The 16,463-nt window shown below is 58.9% G+C and overlaps 2 protein-coding genes across 2 annotated transcripts; one reads left to right on the forward strand and one right to left on the reverse strand.

Annotated features, from left to right (window-relative positions):
• Positions 1-161: 161 nt before the first annotated feature.
• RPA2 (replication protein A2) lies at positions 162-4,890 on the forward strand. Its single transcript, XM_086479263.1, has 9 exons — positions 162-192; positions 383-495; positions 604-705; positions 804-917; positions 1,923-1,997; positions 2,660-2,773; positions 3,088-3,198; positions 3,381-3,475; positions 4,262-4,890. Exons 1-9 carry the CDS (start codon positions 177-179, stop codon positions 4,344-4,346), a joined length of 825 nt encoding a protein of 274 aa, XP_086335389.1. The 5' UTR covers positions 162-176; the 3' UTR covers positions 4,347-4,890.
• Positions 4,891-5,670: 780 nt separating this feature from the next.
• On the reverse strand, positions 5,671-15,065 carry THEMIS2 (thymocyte selection associated family member 2). The gene is made up of 6 exons (XM_086479932.1): positions 14,956-15,065; positions 14,336-14,458; positions 9,432-9,572; positions 9,130-9,330; positions 7,498-8,627; positions 5,671-6,772 (listed from the first exon to the last, which is right to left on the reverse strand). Exons 2-6 carry the CDS (start codon positions 14,427-14,429, stop codon positions 6,686-6,688), a joined length of 1,653 nt encoding a protein of 550 aa, XP_086336058.1. The 5' UTR covers positions 14,430-14,458; positions 14,956-15,065; the 3' UTR covers positions 5,671-6,685.
• Positions 15,066-16,463: the final 1,398 nt, after the last annotated feature.

A 16,463-nucleotide genomic window follows, 5' to 3' on the forward strand; every position in this document is an offset into this window, starting at 1 on the left:
TCAACATGGCGCCGGCCGCTTCCCCGCGGCCTCCCCCTACTGGTAGGAGCCCGAAGACGGAGGGCCGCGATTGGCTGTCGGCCGCCGGAGCGGCGCCCGCGGATTGGGCAGGAGCCGGCGGCGCAAGGAGGGGCGGTGCGCGCGGGCTGTCTGGCGCCCGACGTTGGGCCGCCGCCATGTGGAGCGGGCACGGTGCGGGCCGGGGGCGGCCGGGCCGGGGGGGAGCTCGGTCGGGGGCGGGGCCTGGGGGCGGCGCGGGGCCCCCGGGGGCGCCCGGAACGGGGGTCCCGAGGCCGCCGCCGCACCCCGCGATGGCAGCGGCGGCGGGGACGGAGGGCGCGTCACCGCTACCGCCTCACGGGCTCTCCTTGTCCCCCCTCAGGTACCTTCGACGGCGGGTACGGCACCGTGGGCACCTCGGGGCCACCGGGCGGCTACACGCAGTCCCCGGGCGGCTTTGGCTCCCCCTCCGGCACGCAGGCGGAGAAGAAGCAGGTAGGCCGGGAGCGGGGCCTCGGCCGGCGCTGGGCCGCGGCGGCCGGGGGAGGGGGGCGAGGGGCGGCCGCTGCCCGGCGGCGCTGACGGCCCCGCCGCCCCTTGCAGAGAATCCGCTCCCAGAACATCGTGCCCTGCACAGTGTCGCAGCTGCTGGCAGCCGAGCAGGTCGACGAGACCTTCCGGATCCGCGACGTGGAAATCTCCCAGGTGGGCTCCGGGGGCGAGCGGCGGGCGGGGAGGCTGCGGGCAAACCAGGCGCGTTTCCCGGGGCCGTCTCGGATAAACTCTTCCCTCTCCCGACGCAGGTCATCATGATGGGGATAATACGGCACGCCGAGAAGGCGCCCACGAACATCCTCTACAAAGTGGACGACATGACGGCAGCCCCGATGGACGTCAGGCAGTGGGTTGATACTGACGTAAGCAGCAGATTTGTTGTGAACGCGCTTCTTTAAAAGTTTTTGGGGGTGGTGAAGAGAGAAAAGTTATGGAGATATAGAATATCTCAAGTTAGAAGGGACCCATAATGGTCATCGAGTCCAACTCTGCTTCTCGCAGGACTTCCTTACAAAAAAGATGTGGCTTTTCTGAAAAGCGCTTTAGGGATAGCACGTCTGAAACCCAAGGGAGATGCTGCTGTAGCAGAGGTCACTGGTGCTGCATGGGACTCTTCTCCTGTTTGGTCTTTCGTACATGATTCCACGTTGAATCACTCTGTAGTTTTTTAAGGGTTTAGCTGCTGGAGCCCAACCCTTCCTTCACAGCTGAGCTGAGAGGCGCAGGCTCGGTGCTTCTGCGTGAACACAAGGACAGAGGGTGAGCAGAGGTTTTGTCTGTGCCTCGGTGGTTGAGGTGAAGACACGTACCAATGAACGTTGTCTTGTTTTCTGAGTCATGACTCCTGAAGTGCTGACAGCTTTCGCTGGACTCTCCTGCTGGTACAGCAGGCCTTTAGGCCAGACCGCGTTGCTGTAACACAGGTTTGAAGGCAAACGGCTGGGTTCAGATGAGCAGCTTTGGCAGACGCTGAGTTGGCTTAGCTGTGAGTTTATTGTCCCTTCAGAAAAGGTTCTGGCCTGCCGCCATTCCCCTGCCCAGGGGATGGAGTTGAACACCTGCTTTTTCACTATTCACTACTTTCCTCTTGTTGCCCTGTGGCAACCTCTCAAGTGGGCAGAGGCAGCAGAGCAGGCAGCTGGCTTTGGCTGCTGTGAAATGTACAGTGCATTCAAACGAGCAAATGGGGGTTTTCCCCCATTTTTCATTTATGATTCTGTTTCCTAACTGCTGTTACTGGACAGAGGAATGCATGCCGTTTGTGTTTGCTTCAGAGAAGCCTTCTTTCCTGCGTCATTTATTGTGATAACTGAGAAATGGAAACATGAACCAGCAAAACCTTCCTTTCTCCTTTTCCCGTCTGGCAGGAGGCGGGTGGTGAGAACGTTGTGGTACCGCCAGGAACTTACGTGAAAGTGGCCGGTCACCTGCGGTCTTTCCAGGTACAGTGGGGGTGTCCGTGTGCTGCTGCAAGTCACGAGGCTGGAGCAGGGCACGAGGGGTCGGTGGTGTGTGACGGTGTCCCTGGGCTCCCTTTAGAATATCCGCTTGGTCGTGGTCTTGGCTCGTCCTTTCCTGCAGACAAATCCTTAATTGTTTTTGCCAGGGCTGTAGTTAATAACGCTTTAATTGCTCCTGGGTGCAAAGGACCATTTGAAATGCCGCTCTGCACCAGCACATTGGTTTTGGTGGAACAGGGTGCGGCCATCAGGGTCTGGGGTGTTGGTGCTGCAGAGCCTAGGCCAGGTTCTGGTTAACGGGGGCGCTGCTTGTGGTGTGTTACCTGCTGTGGTTGGCTCATAACTGAATATTATAACTGAATGTATGAATAAATATTTAAATGCATGTGTGGAGCAAAGTGCAGTTAATTACCACTGTTTAGAAAGAGGAGTTACCCTGTCTGCATTGTCCTGCAAAATCGCATATGAAATTGTAAGTCAGAAGATTTTGGACTAGGTGCATGCAGACAGGCTCCCTACCCACCGCTGTCCCTGTTCCTGGAGAGAGTGGTTGCATTGGCTGCTCAGTGTGTTCCTGTTTTCCTGTTGCTGTGATGTTAAAGTTTTTTATTTGCCTTTTTTTTTTTTTTTTTCCCCTCTGAAAGAATAAGAAAAGCTTGGTGGCATTTAAGATCGTGCCTCTGGAAAATATGAATGAGTTCACCACGCACATTCTAGAAATTGTCAACGCGCATATGATCCTCAGGAAGAACCTTATGGTACGTACCTGAAGGTCCTGATTCCATCTTGGCCTTCTCTGGGTGGCTGGTCGTCTCCCAGAGAGGGACCTCGTGGTTCGTTGAGGACGTTGTGGAGTTGTGAGGCTGGAGAGCTCGAAGCTGTTGGAGGGCTACAGCGAAGGTGTGACAGGAGTCCTGGCTTCCTTGGAGGGGGGGGGTGTCGCAGTCCATTTCCAGTGGCTTCTTTTGGGAATCCCTTTTGCATGACTGTCTCTCTGGTAACACCGACCCCTCCCTGCTGCGGGCTCGTGGCAGCCTGTGTAACCGCAGCGGTTTCACTCTCGTCCTTGCAGTCAGCGTCGAGAGCGCCGCAGCCGTTCGCCTCCGCCGGGCTGGGCGAGATGGGGGGCTACGGCGGAGGGGGCAGCCTGCCCGTGAACGGACTCACAGCGCACCAGAGCCAGGTGGGTGCGAGCAGCTTCTCCAGGGACACGGCGGGTGCAGGGGGTGCTGCTGCGGCGTGGTGGGGGCGAAGAAAGGCCGGCTCAGTTGCTTGTTGAGGAGGGATAGTTCTTCCTTGGCCTTGCTCTCCCTCGCCCGTAGCGAAGCTCAGCTGTGTGCTAGTGGTGGTTCTTGTTTTTCCCAGGTGCTGAACCTGATTAAAAACTGCCCTGTCCCAGAGGGTATGAGTCTTCAAGAGCTGAAACTTCAGCTACACAATATGAGCATGTCAACCATAAAGTAAGTACATAGGAACGAAGGACGCTGTGGGAATCCAGGCAGTCCTCCCTGGAGCCTGATGAGAGGAGGCAGAGAGGAAAATAGTGGGCAAGCCCCGGTCCTGACTTGTGGCACAGCGCTAGTAATGCCAGCTGTTCCCAGCAGAATGCAGTCGTGAGCCAGAGCCTTTGGAGTCTCAGCAGCTCAGAATGAGCCGTTGTCAGCTGAAGGGGGGATGATAAAATGCTTCCCTCCCTGTTTCCAAAGCAAGCTGTCTCGCAGCTCGGTAGCAAAGCCATAGGGACCGGCAGCACCGAGCACCTCAGCAGTGTTTTCTCCTCGGTTCCCAAGGGCTGCCCTGCTCCCTGCACCCCATCAGAACTCGGGAACAGGCTGTTTCTGTTCTCTTCTCCTTGGCTGTCTCTAATAACTACTCCCCCCCGAGACTTAGAAAGCCAGCGAAGCCTGGAGGCAGTAAGGAAGGTCCACTGTCCTTCTGTGTCCCGTCCCCTTTGAAGCAGAGCGGCAGGTACCGCTTTTGCCTGGGAAGCACCGAGAGCGGTGGCCTTCCCTCTGTGGCAGGCGGAGTCAGAGCTGCTGGGGGAGCCGATGGCCACCGCTCTGGAGAAGCTTTCTGCACCTGCTGGCTGGTGGAGCAGCACTTAAACTGCTCACAGGACAGAGCCACCGAGAGCTTGCCTTGGCAGCTGCCGGAAGGGAACAGCAGGGATGGGGTCTGTAAGTGGGAAATCCCCGAGAGAAAGGTGTTGATAGGAAATAGCAACTGCTTTTTTGTTTTCTTCCAAGGCAAGCTGTTGAATTCCTTAGCAGCGAGGGACACATCTACTCCACTGTGGATGATGATCACTATAAGTCAACGGATGCTGAGTAAAGTTACTTCCAGCTGGATTTAGTTCTAAGCAAATGCTTGTCCACGTGTCAAGTGGTCCTGCCGAGCCTTGCAACGTGGACGGTGATCTTTGCTCTTTCTAGCCTCTGAAAGTCCTGGTTACTCTGTGAGTGCCCCTTGGAATGCAAGGACAAGCAGAACGTATAGGATTCTGTTAACTGAACTCAGTTATATGCTGTGACCATGTGACTGAAAGCATAAGCAGACATGGGAGAACTGAACTCCTCAAAGCTTCAGAGCCTTCAGTTTGGTTTTGTCTCCTTAGAGGATGCCTGTGTTAGAGAGAAGAACCTCTTTGTAACCCCAGGCAGATTGTCTTTTGTTTCTAGAGCTGTTTGTCCTAACTCAGCTTTCATTTAATTTCGTTCACAAAGTAGGTAGCCAAGAGTAATACTCCACTAATGTACAGTAATCATGGATAGATTTGTAATTGGTTTAGTTTATGCATTTAAATCTATATTTGTACTATGAGGTGATCTTGTTACTAGAGCTTTTGAACGTTTCCAATAAAATTTTAACTTGGGTAGTCTTGCCTGCATCTGTGGCTCGAGAGGCCGTCCTTCCCTAAAGGAGAAAACATCTGTGTTGCCAAAACCTGGCCGTGTGGGTAAAAACACAGCTCATGCTTTCCAAGTTTCTTTAACTGTTCTTACTTTTTCCTTGGCTTTTGAAGGAAATTGCTTTAAAAGATTGAACTGAAGTGTATGTCTGGTCACTGGGAAATTAAACAACTGTACTACTGAAGAAAGCTGCAGGTTGTATCAGTGTTCCAAGCACAGCCAGGGTCATTTCTGCCACCAGAAGTGCTTTAGCTGGAGCTCAGGTGAATCACATCATGTGGAGCGAGTTTGTCTTTGCACTGTTTTTAAAGCATAGTGGAAAAACATGAAGTTAGGCAACAGCAGGGTTGATCTGGGAGCTGTACCAGGGTGGAGGTACCGGATTTGCATTTCCTGTTTCTCTGCACAATCCTGCCTTGTTCAGGAGGCAGCGCGCCGCAGGCAGCTGCTCCAGTGTGTTTGTGTCCTCTTAGCCACGACAGGCTTCCTGTAGTATAAAGTGCAAAGGTGGAAGCGACCTTCTGGGCAGACCCAAAGCCAGAGCAGAAAACCAGCCCAAACCCAAGCCAGGATGTGAGCCAAGTTTGAATGAATGAGATCCTCGCTGCAGCTTTGGGGCTGTGCTGTGGGCGCTGAGTGAGGAATGGCATGAACTGAAAAACTGCACCCAAAACTACTCTTCACTGGGAGAGGGAAAAAACCTGCCCAGTTTGATCTTAAACAAAATTTAAAATTTATTTTCCAGCTCTGATTTGAAAGAGGAGGCGTGCAGTGCGTGGTGCAGGAGTGAAATGCCTGCTTGCTTTTGGTGTACAGCTCTCCCCTTGTCAGCTCTTTTCCCTTAACGCACATCAGGACTGTGAGGTCTTTGTCTCTGCCGCTTTCCTGGGGCTTTGCCAAACTTCCGGGAAAAGAAGAGTTGAACTTTGGTCCTTATTTGGTTTTCAGGTCATTTTTTTGCACTCAACACCATGAGTGCAGCGGGGGGCCTTTGTAGGTGCCAAGAATCTGCCAGAGCGTGACAAGCACGCTCGCAAGCAGGAGGGGGCTGGGGATGTCTAGGACAGACGTGCAGTTAAAACCAGATGAGCAAACCAGCAAAACCTAAAGCCGCAACATTTTTACAGCGTTTCTACAACCTGGCTGAGAAATTAGGGCAGGGCGAGAAGCGAGTTTGGCTGCATTTGAGAAAAAGGCAGCTTCTGCCTTACGAAAGTGGGTTTCTGACCTGCAATTGTAAAAATGTGTCACTCACTCAGTGGTTTGAGCGCCAGCTGGGGCATAGCTTGCACCGTGTGAAGGGCTTCGTCACGGCTGCTCCTAACCCATCCCACCTCACGTGCCAAACAGCATCTGGACGTGCTGCCCCCAAAGCCACCCGCAAGCACCCGTAACCCCAGCCCAACGCCGCGGTCATGCAGCGGAGCAGCGCGAGATCTGTGTCCCAGGGCCTGGGCTGGCATCTCGGGGGCATCTCGGTGGCTGCCCAGCTGTGTCCTTGTCTGGTGCTGCCGGAGAGTCCCACGGCTGACAGTTGAGGCCACGGCCCACAGCACAACAGGGGGATTTATTCTGTGCCTGGGACTGTCCTGACGGTGGACAGGCCGCTTGCCTTCGAGGAAAGTGGGTCCCTTTCTGCAGGCTCGAGGCAGTTGGAGGTTGTGCTGTGGATCCCTGGGGCTGTAGTTAGCCTCTGCGAGCAATCAATGTCGTGTCAGGTCCCAGTGTTTGGAGGCTGGGTGGCTTCCAGAAACTAAAGGACTAGAAAGGAAAAATCGCCTGCATTTTGCGAATTGTCTTTTTAACGTTGTCATCAACAATTTCGTAATCATGTTCATCGCTGTCTGTCTCCGCGCCTGGAAGGGAAGAGAGAGTTCAGCCTGCAGACGCCCCGCCACGGACTGCAGCAGACACCCCATGCCCTGAGCTGCCTGCCCCACCTCCCCGCTCCGAGCTGCACCTGGACGCGGTGGGGACTGAGGACGTGGGGCAGAAGGGCCTCTCGTGGTGCGGCGGCAGCTGCCCTGCCACTGCAGACACCAGCCTCTGGGGCACGGGTCCCCTGTGGTCTGGAGGGGGGTGTGGGAAGGCGCGCCGTTTGATGGCAGGTGGAGGCCAAGGGCTTGTCGATGGTGTTCCCGTGCCACTGCTTTTGATGTCAAGTTTTGCTCATGCCATGGGCCCTTTGTGGGACGAGGGGTCAGGGTGGCCTCCCCATGGGTCCCCCTATGTGTAGGACAAAAGTATGGGGCAGGTCCCCATGGGTTCCCCACAACATGTGGGACAAGAGGATGGGGCAGCCCCTGTGGGTGCCCCCAGCCTGTGGGGCAATCCCCCATAGGTCTCCCCCTGCATCCGGCACAATGGGATGGGGAGATGCAGCCCCCATGGGGGCCCAGCTGGCTGGGGCACAGATGTCCCCAGCTGAGCATCCCTGCCCCAGGACCCTCTGAGGACATCCCCGGGGAGGTGATGGCCAGCAGCAACCCCCAGTCAAGCATGACCCACTGACGCTGCTGGGGTGCCCTGTCCTCCCACCAGGTCAGCGCTTCTGGGGTCGGGGCCCGGGACGCACCAGGGTCCTCACCTGCATCCCTGGGTGGTCCCCGCTGGCCACGCCGCCTGGGGGTGCTCGGCTGGGGCAGGGCTGGGAGCGGCGGCAGCGGAGGAGCCGGGCGGGCTGTCACTGGCAGGGGGCTGGGGGTCGAGGGGCACCTTCCCCCAGGGCCTGTCCCTTCCTGCGCCGGCTTGGGGGGCCGCGGGGGCGGTGGGGCCGAGGTGCCGGGCAGCTGGGCCAGCAGCCGGTAGTAGAAGGTCTCGGTCAGCTCCTCCACCCGGGATCGGCGGGTGCAGGGGGCTGGGGGGTGGACGGACCCCTCGCTCAGCAGGAGGGAGAAGTCCAGCCACCGCGGTGGGATCTCGAAGCCCTCCTCCGGCTCCTCGCAGAAGCTGCCCACCAGGAAGGGCTGGTCCAGGCGGGCCTCCAGCCGCAGGGCGGGCAGGGCGCTCAGCACGTCCCGCTCCAGCCCCGGGTCAGGGGCCACCACCCGGACCTCGCAGGGCAGCGCCTGCACCTCCAGCAGCTCTGCCAGCCTGTACTTCTTGCTGTCACACGCCTCCTCCACGAAGCTGCCCCCCAGGTCCAGCGGCAGAAGCAGCTCCTCGCTTTCCTCCTCCTCTTCCCCACCATGGCGGCGGCAGAGCAGCCGGGTGCTGGAGCCCTTCCCTTGCAGCCCCCAGGCCTCCAGCCGGTCGCCCACGCCGAGCGGGGGCACGTCGTCCCCGCGGCCCTCGCAGTCCCGTGTCACCACCACGCGCAGCCGCCACCCGGGCTGCAGGCCGGCGGCCAGCTCCCGCGCCCCCGCGAACTGCCGGGGCCGCCGGCGGAACCGGCCCTCGTAGGCGCTGGACAGGAGGAAATGGCGGCCGCTGCTGGGGGCCGAGGCCAGGACCCGCCGGGCGTGGGAGCGGCCGTGGAGCTGCAGCCGCTGCCCCCGCCGCAGCCGTGGCACCCAGGTGCTCTCGAAGATGGCGGGGCCGGCCGGACCCTCCAGGATCTCGGCCTGGGCCGGCAGTGCCTCCTGCATCCCCAGCACCTCGCTCAGCAGCAGCGGCCGCGCGAAGTGGACGTGCTGCGCCTCCTCCGTGACGTCCTCCACGTCCACCTCCAGCGTGGAGGGGATCTTCACCACGTCCCGACGCACTGCGGGGGCAGAGCCGCCCTGACCCCGTGCTTGGCCTCTCACCGCCCCGCAGGAGAGAGGACCTCCAGCCCGCGCCCGCCCCTACCTGCGGCCACCCACACCAGGCGCATTGGGGTCCCGGCACCAAACTGGTGCAGGCTTCCAACCCTGCAGCACCCCAGTCCCAACCCCACAGCACCCATGCCCTGACCCCACAGCCCCGACCCCTCAGCCCCTCAACCCCTCAGCACCCAAATCCCAACCCCTCAGCACCCCAACCCTGACCCTGCGGCATCCCTGTCCTGACCCTGCAGCATCCCTGTCCTGACCCTGCAGCATCCTTGCCCTGACCCCGCAGCCCCAACCCCTCAGCACCCCAACCCTGACCCTGCGGCATCCCTATCCTGACCTCGCAGCATCCTTGCCCTGACCCCGCAGCCCCAACCCCTCAGCACCCCAACGCTGACCCCGCAGGATCCCTCTCCTGACCCCCCAGCACCCGCCTGCCCCATCCGGACTCACGGTGCATGGCGGCGTGCACCTCGTAGACGGGGTGCAGGAGCAGGGCATGGGGGCCGATGGCGGGGCAGAGCAGGGGCTGCGGCTGCCCGTCCCACTGCCCCAGCACCTGGTGCAACGTCAGGCCCTGCCGCCTGCTGCCCTTCAGGCCGGGTCCCTGCAGTGCTGGGTGCCGCCCTGGGGCTGGGGCAGGCTGGAAAAGACCTGTGGGACAATGAGGATGAGCCCGCGGGGGCTGCAAAGGTCTCCCTGGGGAGGAGGGCGCGTCCATGGGGGGTGGGCTGGGGCAGGGCAGCCCTGCTCACCTTTAAACGTCGGTGGCAGCTCCGTCGTCTGCCCTGTCTTCGTGTCCTCACACACGACCTTCTGCAGCGCCACAGCCATGACTTTCAGCAGGTCGCCCGTCGACAAGCAGCATTCGTTGCCTGAGATCTCATACACGGACCCTGCAGGGTGAGGAGGAAATTTCCTCAAAGAAAATGCCTCTACCAGCATTTCATAGACTCACAGAACGCTTTGGGTTGGAAAGGCCCTTTAAAGGCCATCTGGTCCAACCCCTCTGCCATGGGAAGGCACATCTTTCACTAGATTAGGTTGTTCCAAGCCCCATCGAACCTGACCTTAAACACTTCCAGGGATGGGCAGCCACAGCTTCCCTGGGCAACCTGTTCCAGTGTCTCACCACCCTCTGTGAGCTGTCCTTTACTGCTTCCTCAGGATACCTGCAGGTGGTTGGTGGTCCTGTCCAACGCTCAGGAGCTCCCGAATGATCTCAGACATACAAAGGAGGTGCACAAGTGGTGGCAGCAGGCAGCTGGCCCAGGAAGAGCACAGAGACATTCAGGGATGGAGTTAGGAAAGCCAAAGCCTGCCCAGAGCTGAATCTGTTGAGGGATATGAAGGGCAACAACAAAGGCTTCTACAAGTACATCAACAGCAAAAGGACAGGGAAAAACACAGGTCTGCTGCTGAATGTGGCAGGGGAGCTGGTGACAAAGGACACGGTGAAAGCCGATGTGCTCAATGCCTCCTTGGCCTCGGTCTTCACAGGCATGACCAGCCTTCAGGAGCCCGAGATCAGGGCAAAAGTCTGGAGTAAGAAAGAGCGATCCTTGGTGGAGGAGGACCACATAAGGGAGCACACAACAGACATTCTTAAGTTCATGGGACCTGTCGGGATGCACCCGTGAGTGCTGACTTTGTGAGACCACTCTGTTACCTTTGAGAGGTCACAGGCAATCGAGAGACATTCTTGAAGACTGGGAAAAAACCCAAACGTCATCCCTATCTACAAGACAGGCCGGTCACCCTCCTCTCAAACCCTGGGAAGGTGATAAAGCACCTCATTATGGAAACCCTTACCAGACACACGAAGGACGAAAAGGTGATTTGAATTATTCAGTATGGATTTACAAAGGGGAAATCAGGCTTATCCAGCCTAATGAGACTTGGTGGGCAAAGGCCGAGCAGTGGGTTTTGTTTATCTTGAGTTCAGTAAGGCTTTTGGAGCTATGTCTCATCACATCCTCGTAGAGAAGCTAATGAAGAATGGGTAGGATGAGCAGACACAGACGTGTGCTGAAACCTGGCTGAACAGCTGGGTCCAGAGGGTGGTGATCGATGGCATGAGGTCTAATGGGAGGCAAGTCACTACCAGTGTGCCCTGGGGATCCATACTGGGTCCAATCCTGTTTAAACTCCTTGTTAACGATCTGGGGCAGAGGGCACCCTCAGAAAGTTTGCAGATGACACAAAACTGGGAGGAGAGGCTGATAGACCAGGGGGTTGTGCTGCCATCCAGAGGGACCTCGACAGGCTGGAGAAATGGGCTGACAGGAACCTTTGTAGTTCAACAAGGAGAAGTGCAAAGTCCTGCCCAAGGGAAGGGACAACCCCCCACACCGGCACATGCTGGGGGCTGCCTGGCTGGAAAGTAGCTTGGTAGAACAGGACCTGGGGGTTCTGGTGGGCACCAGGCTGAAGATGAACCAGCAACACGCCCTTGCTGCAAAGAAGGTGAACGGAGCCCTGGCTGCATCAGGCAAAGTCTGGCCAGCAGGTCAAGGGCGGTGCTCCTTCCCTCTGCTCTGCCCTGGGGAGGCCACCCCTGCAGCGCTGCGTCGTGCTGGGCTCCTCAGCACAAGAGGGACACGGACCTGCTGGAGAGAGTCCCACGAAGGGCCACAAAGATGGTTAAAGGACTGGAGCACCGCTCATAGGAGGAAAGGCTGACAGAGCTGGGATTGTTCTGCTTGGAGAAGAGGAGGCTCCGAGGAACCTTACTAATGCCTATAAATACCTGAGGGCACAAACAGGACTGAGCCAGGCTCTTGCCAGTGGTGCCCAGAGACAAGACAAGAGGCCATGGGCATAAACACTTGAAACTTCCCCTGAACATAAGAAAACACTTTTTTGCTGTGACGGTGCTCAAGCACTGGGGCAGGCTGTTCAGAGAGGCTGTGGAGTCTCCATCGCTGGAGATATTCAAAACCCAACTGGACAAAGTCCTGAGCAACCAGCTCCTGCTGACTCTGCTTGAGCTGGGGTTGGCCTGGATGATCTCCCGAGGTCCCTGCCAACCTCGATGACCTAGTGATCCCCATCACAAGTGGTCATGGGACGTGCCATTAACAAATACCAGTTACATAGGGGGGCTCTGCCCGGCCAGCTGTGATGCAGCCCTGGCGGCAGCAGGGCTGAGCCCTGGCCACAGGCTTTGTCCTTTCTGGGACGTTGGCCGAGCCCGGGCATCCTGGCACTGCTACCCGTGAGTGCACGGACATCCCTGACGGACCCCCAGTCCCTGTGGCTGTGGTGGGGCCAAGAGGACCCCCAACCCCTGGGACTGCAGAAGGGGACCACGGGGTGGGGGTGGAGGGCACAGAGAAAGGAGGGCAGCTATTGAAGGGCAGAGCTGGTGTGGGGGCTCAGCGGTGGGCAGAGGTGGGGCTGGCCCAGATTCGCCCGGTGAGCGGGCAGGCTGGTGCCTTTGGGCACGGTGGGAACGTGTCGGTTCAGGGCCCTGGCACACGCAGCCGCCCTGGTGGGTCTGGGCAGGAGAGGTGGAGCCGAGGCAGGACGCGCCATCCGAGATGGGCTGGATATTGCCGGCCAAGCCGCAGAGGGACGGACGCTGCTGCAGGCACCGCTGCATCGCTGACCACAGCGCACCTACGGAGCGCAGGCGGGAGCAGCGGGGTGCGACTGGCCGGCAGAGCGCCTGTCCCCCAGGAGCAGGGGGAACCTTGAAGCGGAAATAAATGTGAAAAAATAAACCACAGGAAGAGGTGGATGAAAGCTCGGAAGTTTCACAAAGTATTCCATGTTGTGTAAGCCCCAGCCCGCCTCCTCCAGCCCTCCCGTGCCCTGTCACGCCGTGGCAGCATCGAGGGCATCCGAAAAGCGCAGAGGTTCCTCGCCCCCTGGTGCAGAGGCCCGGGGGACTCCACGCGCACATGGCACAGCCGGCAGCAAGACACACGGACACGCGGCTGCGATGCCCCGTGCAGGAGCTCAAAGCGCTCGGCAGCTCCGAGGCAGCACCGAGCCAGAGCGGGTTTGCAACATAAAGCGGGACCAAGGACTCAGGAGAGGCGAGGAGTGCGCGGTGGGGAGAGGAGCCCACGAAGGGGCCAAGGTCATTTCCTTTAACGTCTTGGGAACCCACCCAAAGTTTTGGTAACAAAAAGAATCAGTAAGATCGTCAGTAACGGCAGGAAATCCAGCGGTGTTTAAGAAATACCACCAGTGCCAGATGGCACGTCTGCAGGGCGCAACGCTGATCGGTCCCCAGGGCACTCTGAGGCGTCTGCGCGGCCCGGCACCGTCACCAGCACCCAAGGGAACACACAGCCAGCAGGCTGGTTGAGGGGTCTGTGTTGGGCTGATGCTTATTTCTAAGGAACCAGGAAAACCTGGAGGCTTGTACAGCCCACGTCCTGGAAAGTTTCCAGTGCTGGTAACTGTGCAGGGGTCGTAACAGGGGAGAAAAGCAGTGCAGGAGAGCACACTGGGAATGGCTGGAGGCTGAACTGGTGTCACTCAGATGAAAAATGCAGCAGGAAAGATCCAGTGCTTGATCACGCTGCAAAGGGACGGGGGTAGGTGTGCCTTTCCTGGAGCCAGAGCCTTTCCTGGAGCAGGAGCTCCTCAGGCTACGCTGCCACATCATGGTACCCTCCCACACAAGCAATGCCCCTTCTGTCCTTAAATCTCTGCATTAATTGAGCTGCTACCAAATGTTCTGTGCAGCCCCAAACTTCTCCCCTCCCTGGGATGAACTCGTGGCAAACGCCCTGCTATGCGGAGCAGAGAGCACCAGCTGCCTCACCACGACTACCAGCAACTGCCAAACAAATGACTGCTGCTGTTGGAACAGCGGCATTGTCACTCGTTTAGCAACGTTATGGTTCTGAGAAGGCCACCAGAAGTCTTTGGGAAACCTAAACATCCACCCTAACTGACCCACAGAGAAGCAGAGTGCGACCACCCCAACCACTTCTCCTGCTCTTTAAAAGTCAGTGTAACCTAAACAGATGCTACAGATCCTCCAAGTCCCGATGGCAATTGCCACATGGGTGTTGTCAGGATCCCGCTGTGCATTCCCAGCACTTTTGGGAGCCCCAGAAACCCAGCAAAAGCATTTGCCGATTTCTGGTTCTGCTGCACCACCAACCTTGTCAGCTGAGGAAGCCACGTCGGTCAAGGCTTCTCCTCCACTGAAGATATCTCCAGGGACATGGCCCAGGAGGAAGAAGAGAGCTCAGACCAGGCTGCTCTCTGCGCCCTTGCTGGACTCCTCGCCCCGGGGCAATGCCATCCCACCTTCCCCCAGCCACTGAGCATGTGGCTCCATCCCTGCCAGATCCACTGCCAGCAGGTGATTCACTGCCTGGGACAAGAGCGGCACATGAAGCAGGGGACCAGCTTGGACGGTTTCTGTTGCCCCACTGCTTTCCCAGCAGCATGACCGAATGTCCTGGGGCACTCAGCTGGGTGGGCACTGGGTGTAGAAGAGAAAGATCTTTGCAAGAAGCCTTAGGCACCAGTGTCTGGTGGTGGCACAAGGACCCGTGCCTCTCCCTGGGCACAGGCACCCGGGTGGCAGGGGACCAGCTGTCTTCAGGGAGGGAGGAGCCCAAGCTGCAGTGGCATGGCAGGGGAGGTGGCACAGCCTCGGGGCAAGAGGCAGTGGGCACCTGGCACTCACCTTGGAAGTAGACGCCGGAGCAAATCCTGAGGATTCGGGGCAGGGTGGCAGGGTCCAGGGAGCAGATGTATTCCTGGAAGGAGAGGGGCTCCATGGCCGTGCTGCTGGGTGCTCCCGGGCACTCTGCAGAGAGGGAACTGCGTGGGAAGCAGCTCTGGGCTGTGCTTTCACTTCTGCTGTCTTTTCACTTCTGCTTCTAGCAGGGCCAAGTTCCCTCTCCGGCCGTGGGCTCACGCTGCTGGCAGCTCTCCAGCTTGCACGGACTGACTGGCTGCTGGGACAACCCTCTGCCTGGCCTCCATCACCCATCGCGGCTCGGCGTCCCCAGTCCTGGCCCTGGTGGTGCCGCCAGCGTTAAGGGTGGGGGAAGGCAAGGACCCCACAGCTCCGCGGGGTGCTGTCCTGGCTGGACCGATGCTCCAGCCTCTCCCACCCAGGCTGTCCCCGCAGCCCATCTCCTGGGCGCCGGCCTGCCCGCCCCCCCCGCAGCAGGGGCAGACAGAGCCGCGGTGCTGCGGAGCGGAGGGCAGGTCTGGGTGGCCCACGCCAGAGAAGGCAAAGGGCCGTGTCCAGGCAGCTCTCACCCCTTACCCACACACAGGCACCTCCATCCTTCTCACCTCTGGGCTTTCAGACCCCGCTTGGGGCCTCCATTCCCTCCATTCCCAAAAGGTACAGCGGCCTAAACTGGACAGCTCAGCAGCCCACGGTTCAGCGCGCAACAAGCTAGTTGTGGTTGGAGAAGACACCAAAGACCGTCTGCACTTTGCCGAGGCTTCCTCCCAGGGATGTGTGATGCCCTAACATCGAGCAGGGCTGGCACGGAGGAAAGACTCAGCGCTAGTGCACCTCCCGGTCCAGCAGCTGCCGACGGCCGGGGCAGGCGAGCGACACGTGGAAACACGCTCCAGGGGCTGCTGATACCCCAGCTGCAGAGCGCGGCTGGGAAAGGGCAGCTGAGGACCCACTGTGCAAACCTCCATGGGAAGCCTGGAAAGATAAGAGGGGTCATAAAGGTGTCCAAGCCCTGGACACAGGTACAATGAGCGCAGCCACGGAGAGCAGTCACGGTCAGCTCGAAGGCCCACTGGCTTCTAGGAGCAGGTCTCCAGGCTGCTGAGCTCCAGCAGCAGAGACAGGGCTTGGCCATGGTGAGTCAGAGCCAAGGAGGAAGCAGCATCTTTTCAGGGATGGGGAAGGGCTGCCTGGAAAGGGAAGTTCAAGATGGCTCACTAGGGGCCACAGGGCTGAGCAGCTCTGCTTTGGGGCCAGTGATGCCTGCTGTCCTCTCCTGGTAGCTCAGCCTTGAGCCTGATTTCGTCAGGGGATGGGTGAAGGAGAGGTTGCTGCTTTGCAGCTCCCCAGAAGCACGTGTAGCAGACCTGTGAGGTCTGGGATGCCTCTGGGAACAACAGAGCAGCTGTAGGAGGAACAGGCAGCAAACCCGTCAGGGCTCTGTCATCGCAAACGCAGCCAAAGCCTTGAGCTGAATTAATGGGTTGAACATTTTCACTTCCTCCTGCTCACTACCAGGCTGATGCCCATCTGCCTGCGAGGGGAGGGAGAGGCCAGCCACAGCGGGGCCCTGAGAACTGCTGCTTTATTTCACACGCTAATCGAAAGCAGCCCTCCTCTTCCAGGAACAGCCCTCACCTCCCCCTAGCCAGCAGGGCTGAGCACAGACCATCCGTTCCCCGTCGCAGACACATCCACATCAGCCACCCACCGCTCGATGTCAGGATGGGTTAGGCTAGACACGCGGCCCCTGGACTGAGGGTCCTCTGTGTGAGCACCCTCTCCACCTCCCCGAGATCAAATTCAGAGGTGATCCTGCCCAGAAGGTGCCCCTTCAGCGGGGTGCCCTGGGAAAGCAGGGCAGCACACAGAGGTGCTCCAGCTCGGCAGCGCAGAGCACTGGACATCGGAGCACCAGGGGATAGGACGGTGCCCCAGGAACAGGACCCAGCTCGGGGTGAAGGCCAGAGGAGCTGCGCAGCAGAAAGGCCAAGAAAGGGAACGTCAGGCACAGGCAGACGATCTCTGCTGTAGGACAGAGAAAAGCTCCCATGGAGAAGGCAGGAACAAGCCTTGAACAGGCCAACTTCAGGGCACGGGGATGAAAATCACA

Source organism: Leptosomus discolor, chromosome Z, assembly GCF_034619465.1.
Source record: "Leptosomus discolor isolate bLepDis1 chromosome Z, bLepDis1.hap2, whole genome shotgun sequence".
Classification (NCBI taxonomy): domain Eukaryota; kingdom Metazoa; phylum Chordata; class Aves; order Leptosomiformes; family Leptosomidae; genus Leptosomus; species Leptosomus discolor.

Excerpts from the sequence above, each read along its gene's own strand:
- RPA2 (XM_086479263.1), top strand. Across the intron at positions 706-803 it reads GCGACGTGGAAATCTCCCAG|GTCATCATGATGGGGATAAT; the intron begins GTGGGCTCCGGG and ends CTCCCGACGCAG. Across the intron at positions 3,199-3,380 it reads TCACAGCGCACCAGAGCCAG|GTGCTGAACCTGATTAAAAA; the intron begins GTGGGTGCGAGC and ends TGTTTTTCCCAG.
- THEMIS2 (XM_086479932.1), bottom strand. The coding sequence starts at position 14,429 with ATGGAGCCCCTCTCCTTCCAGGAATACATCTGCTCCCTGGACCCTGCC. Across the intron at positions 8,628-9,129 it reads GGTGCACGCCGCCATGCACC|TGCGTCGGGACGTGGTGAAG; the intron begins GTGAGTCCGGAT and ends CTGCCCCCGCAG. Across the intron at positions 6,773-7,497 it reads ATGCAGGTGAGGACCCTGGT|ACAGACAGCGATGAACATGA; the intron begins GCGTCCCGGGCC and ends CCAGGCGCGGAG.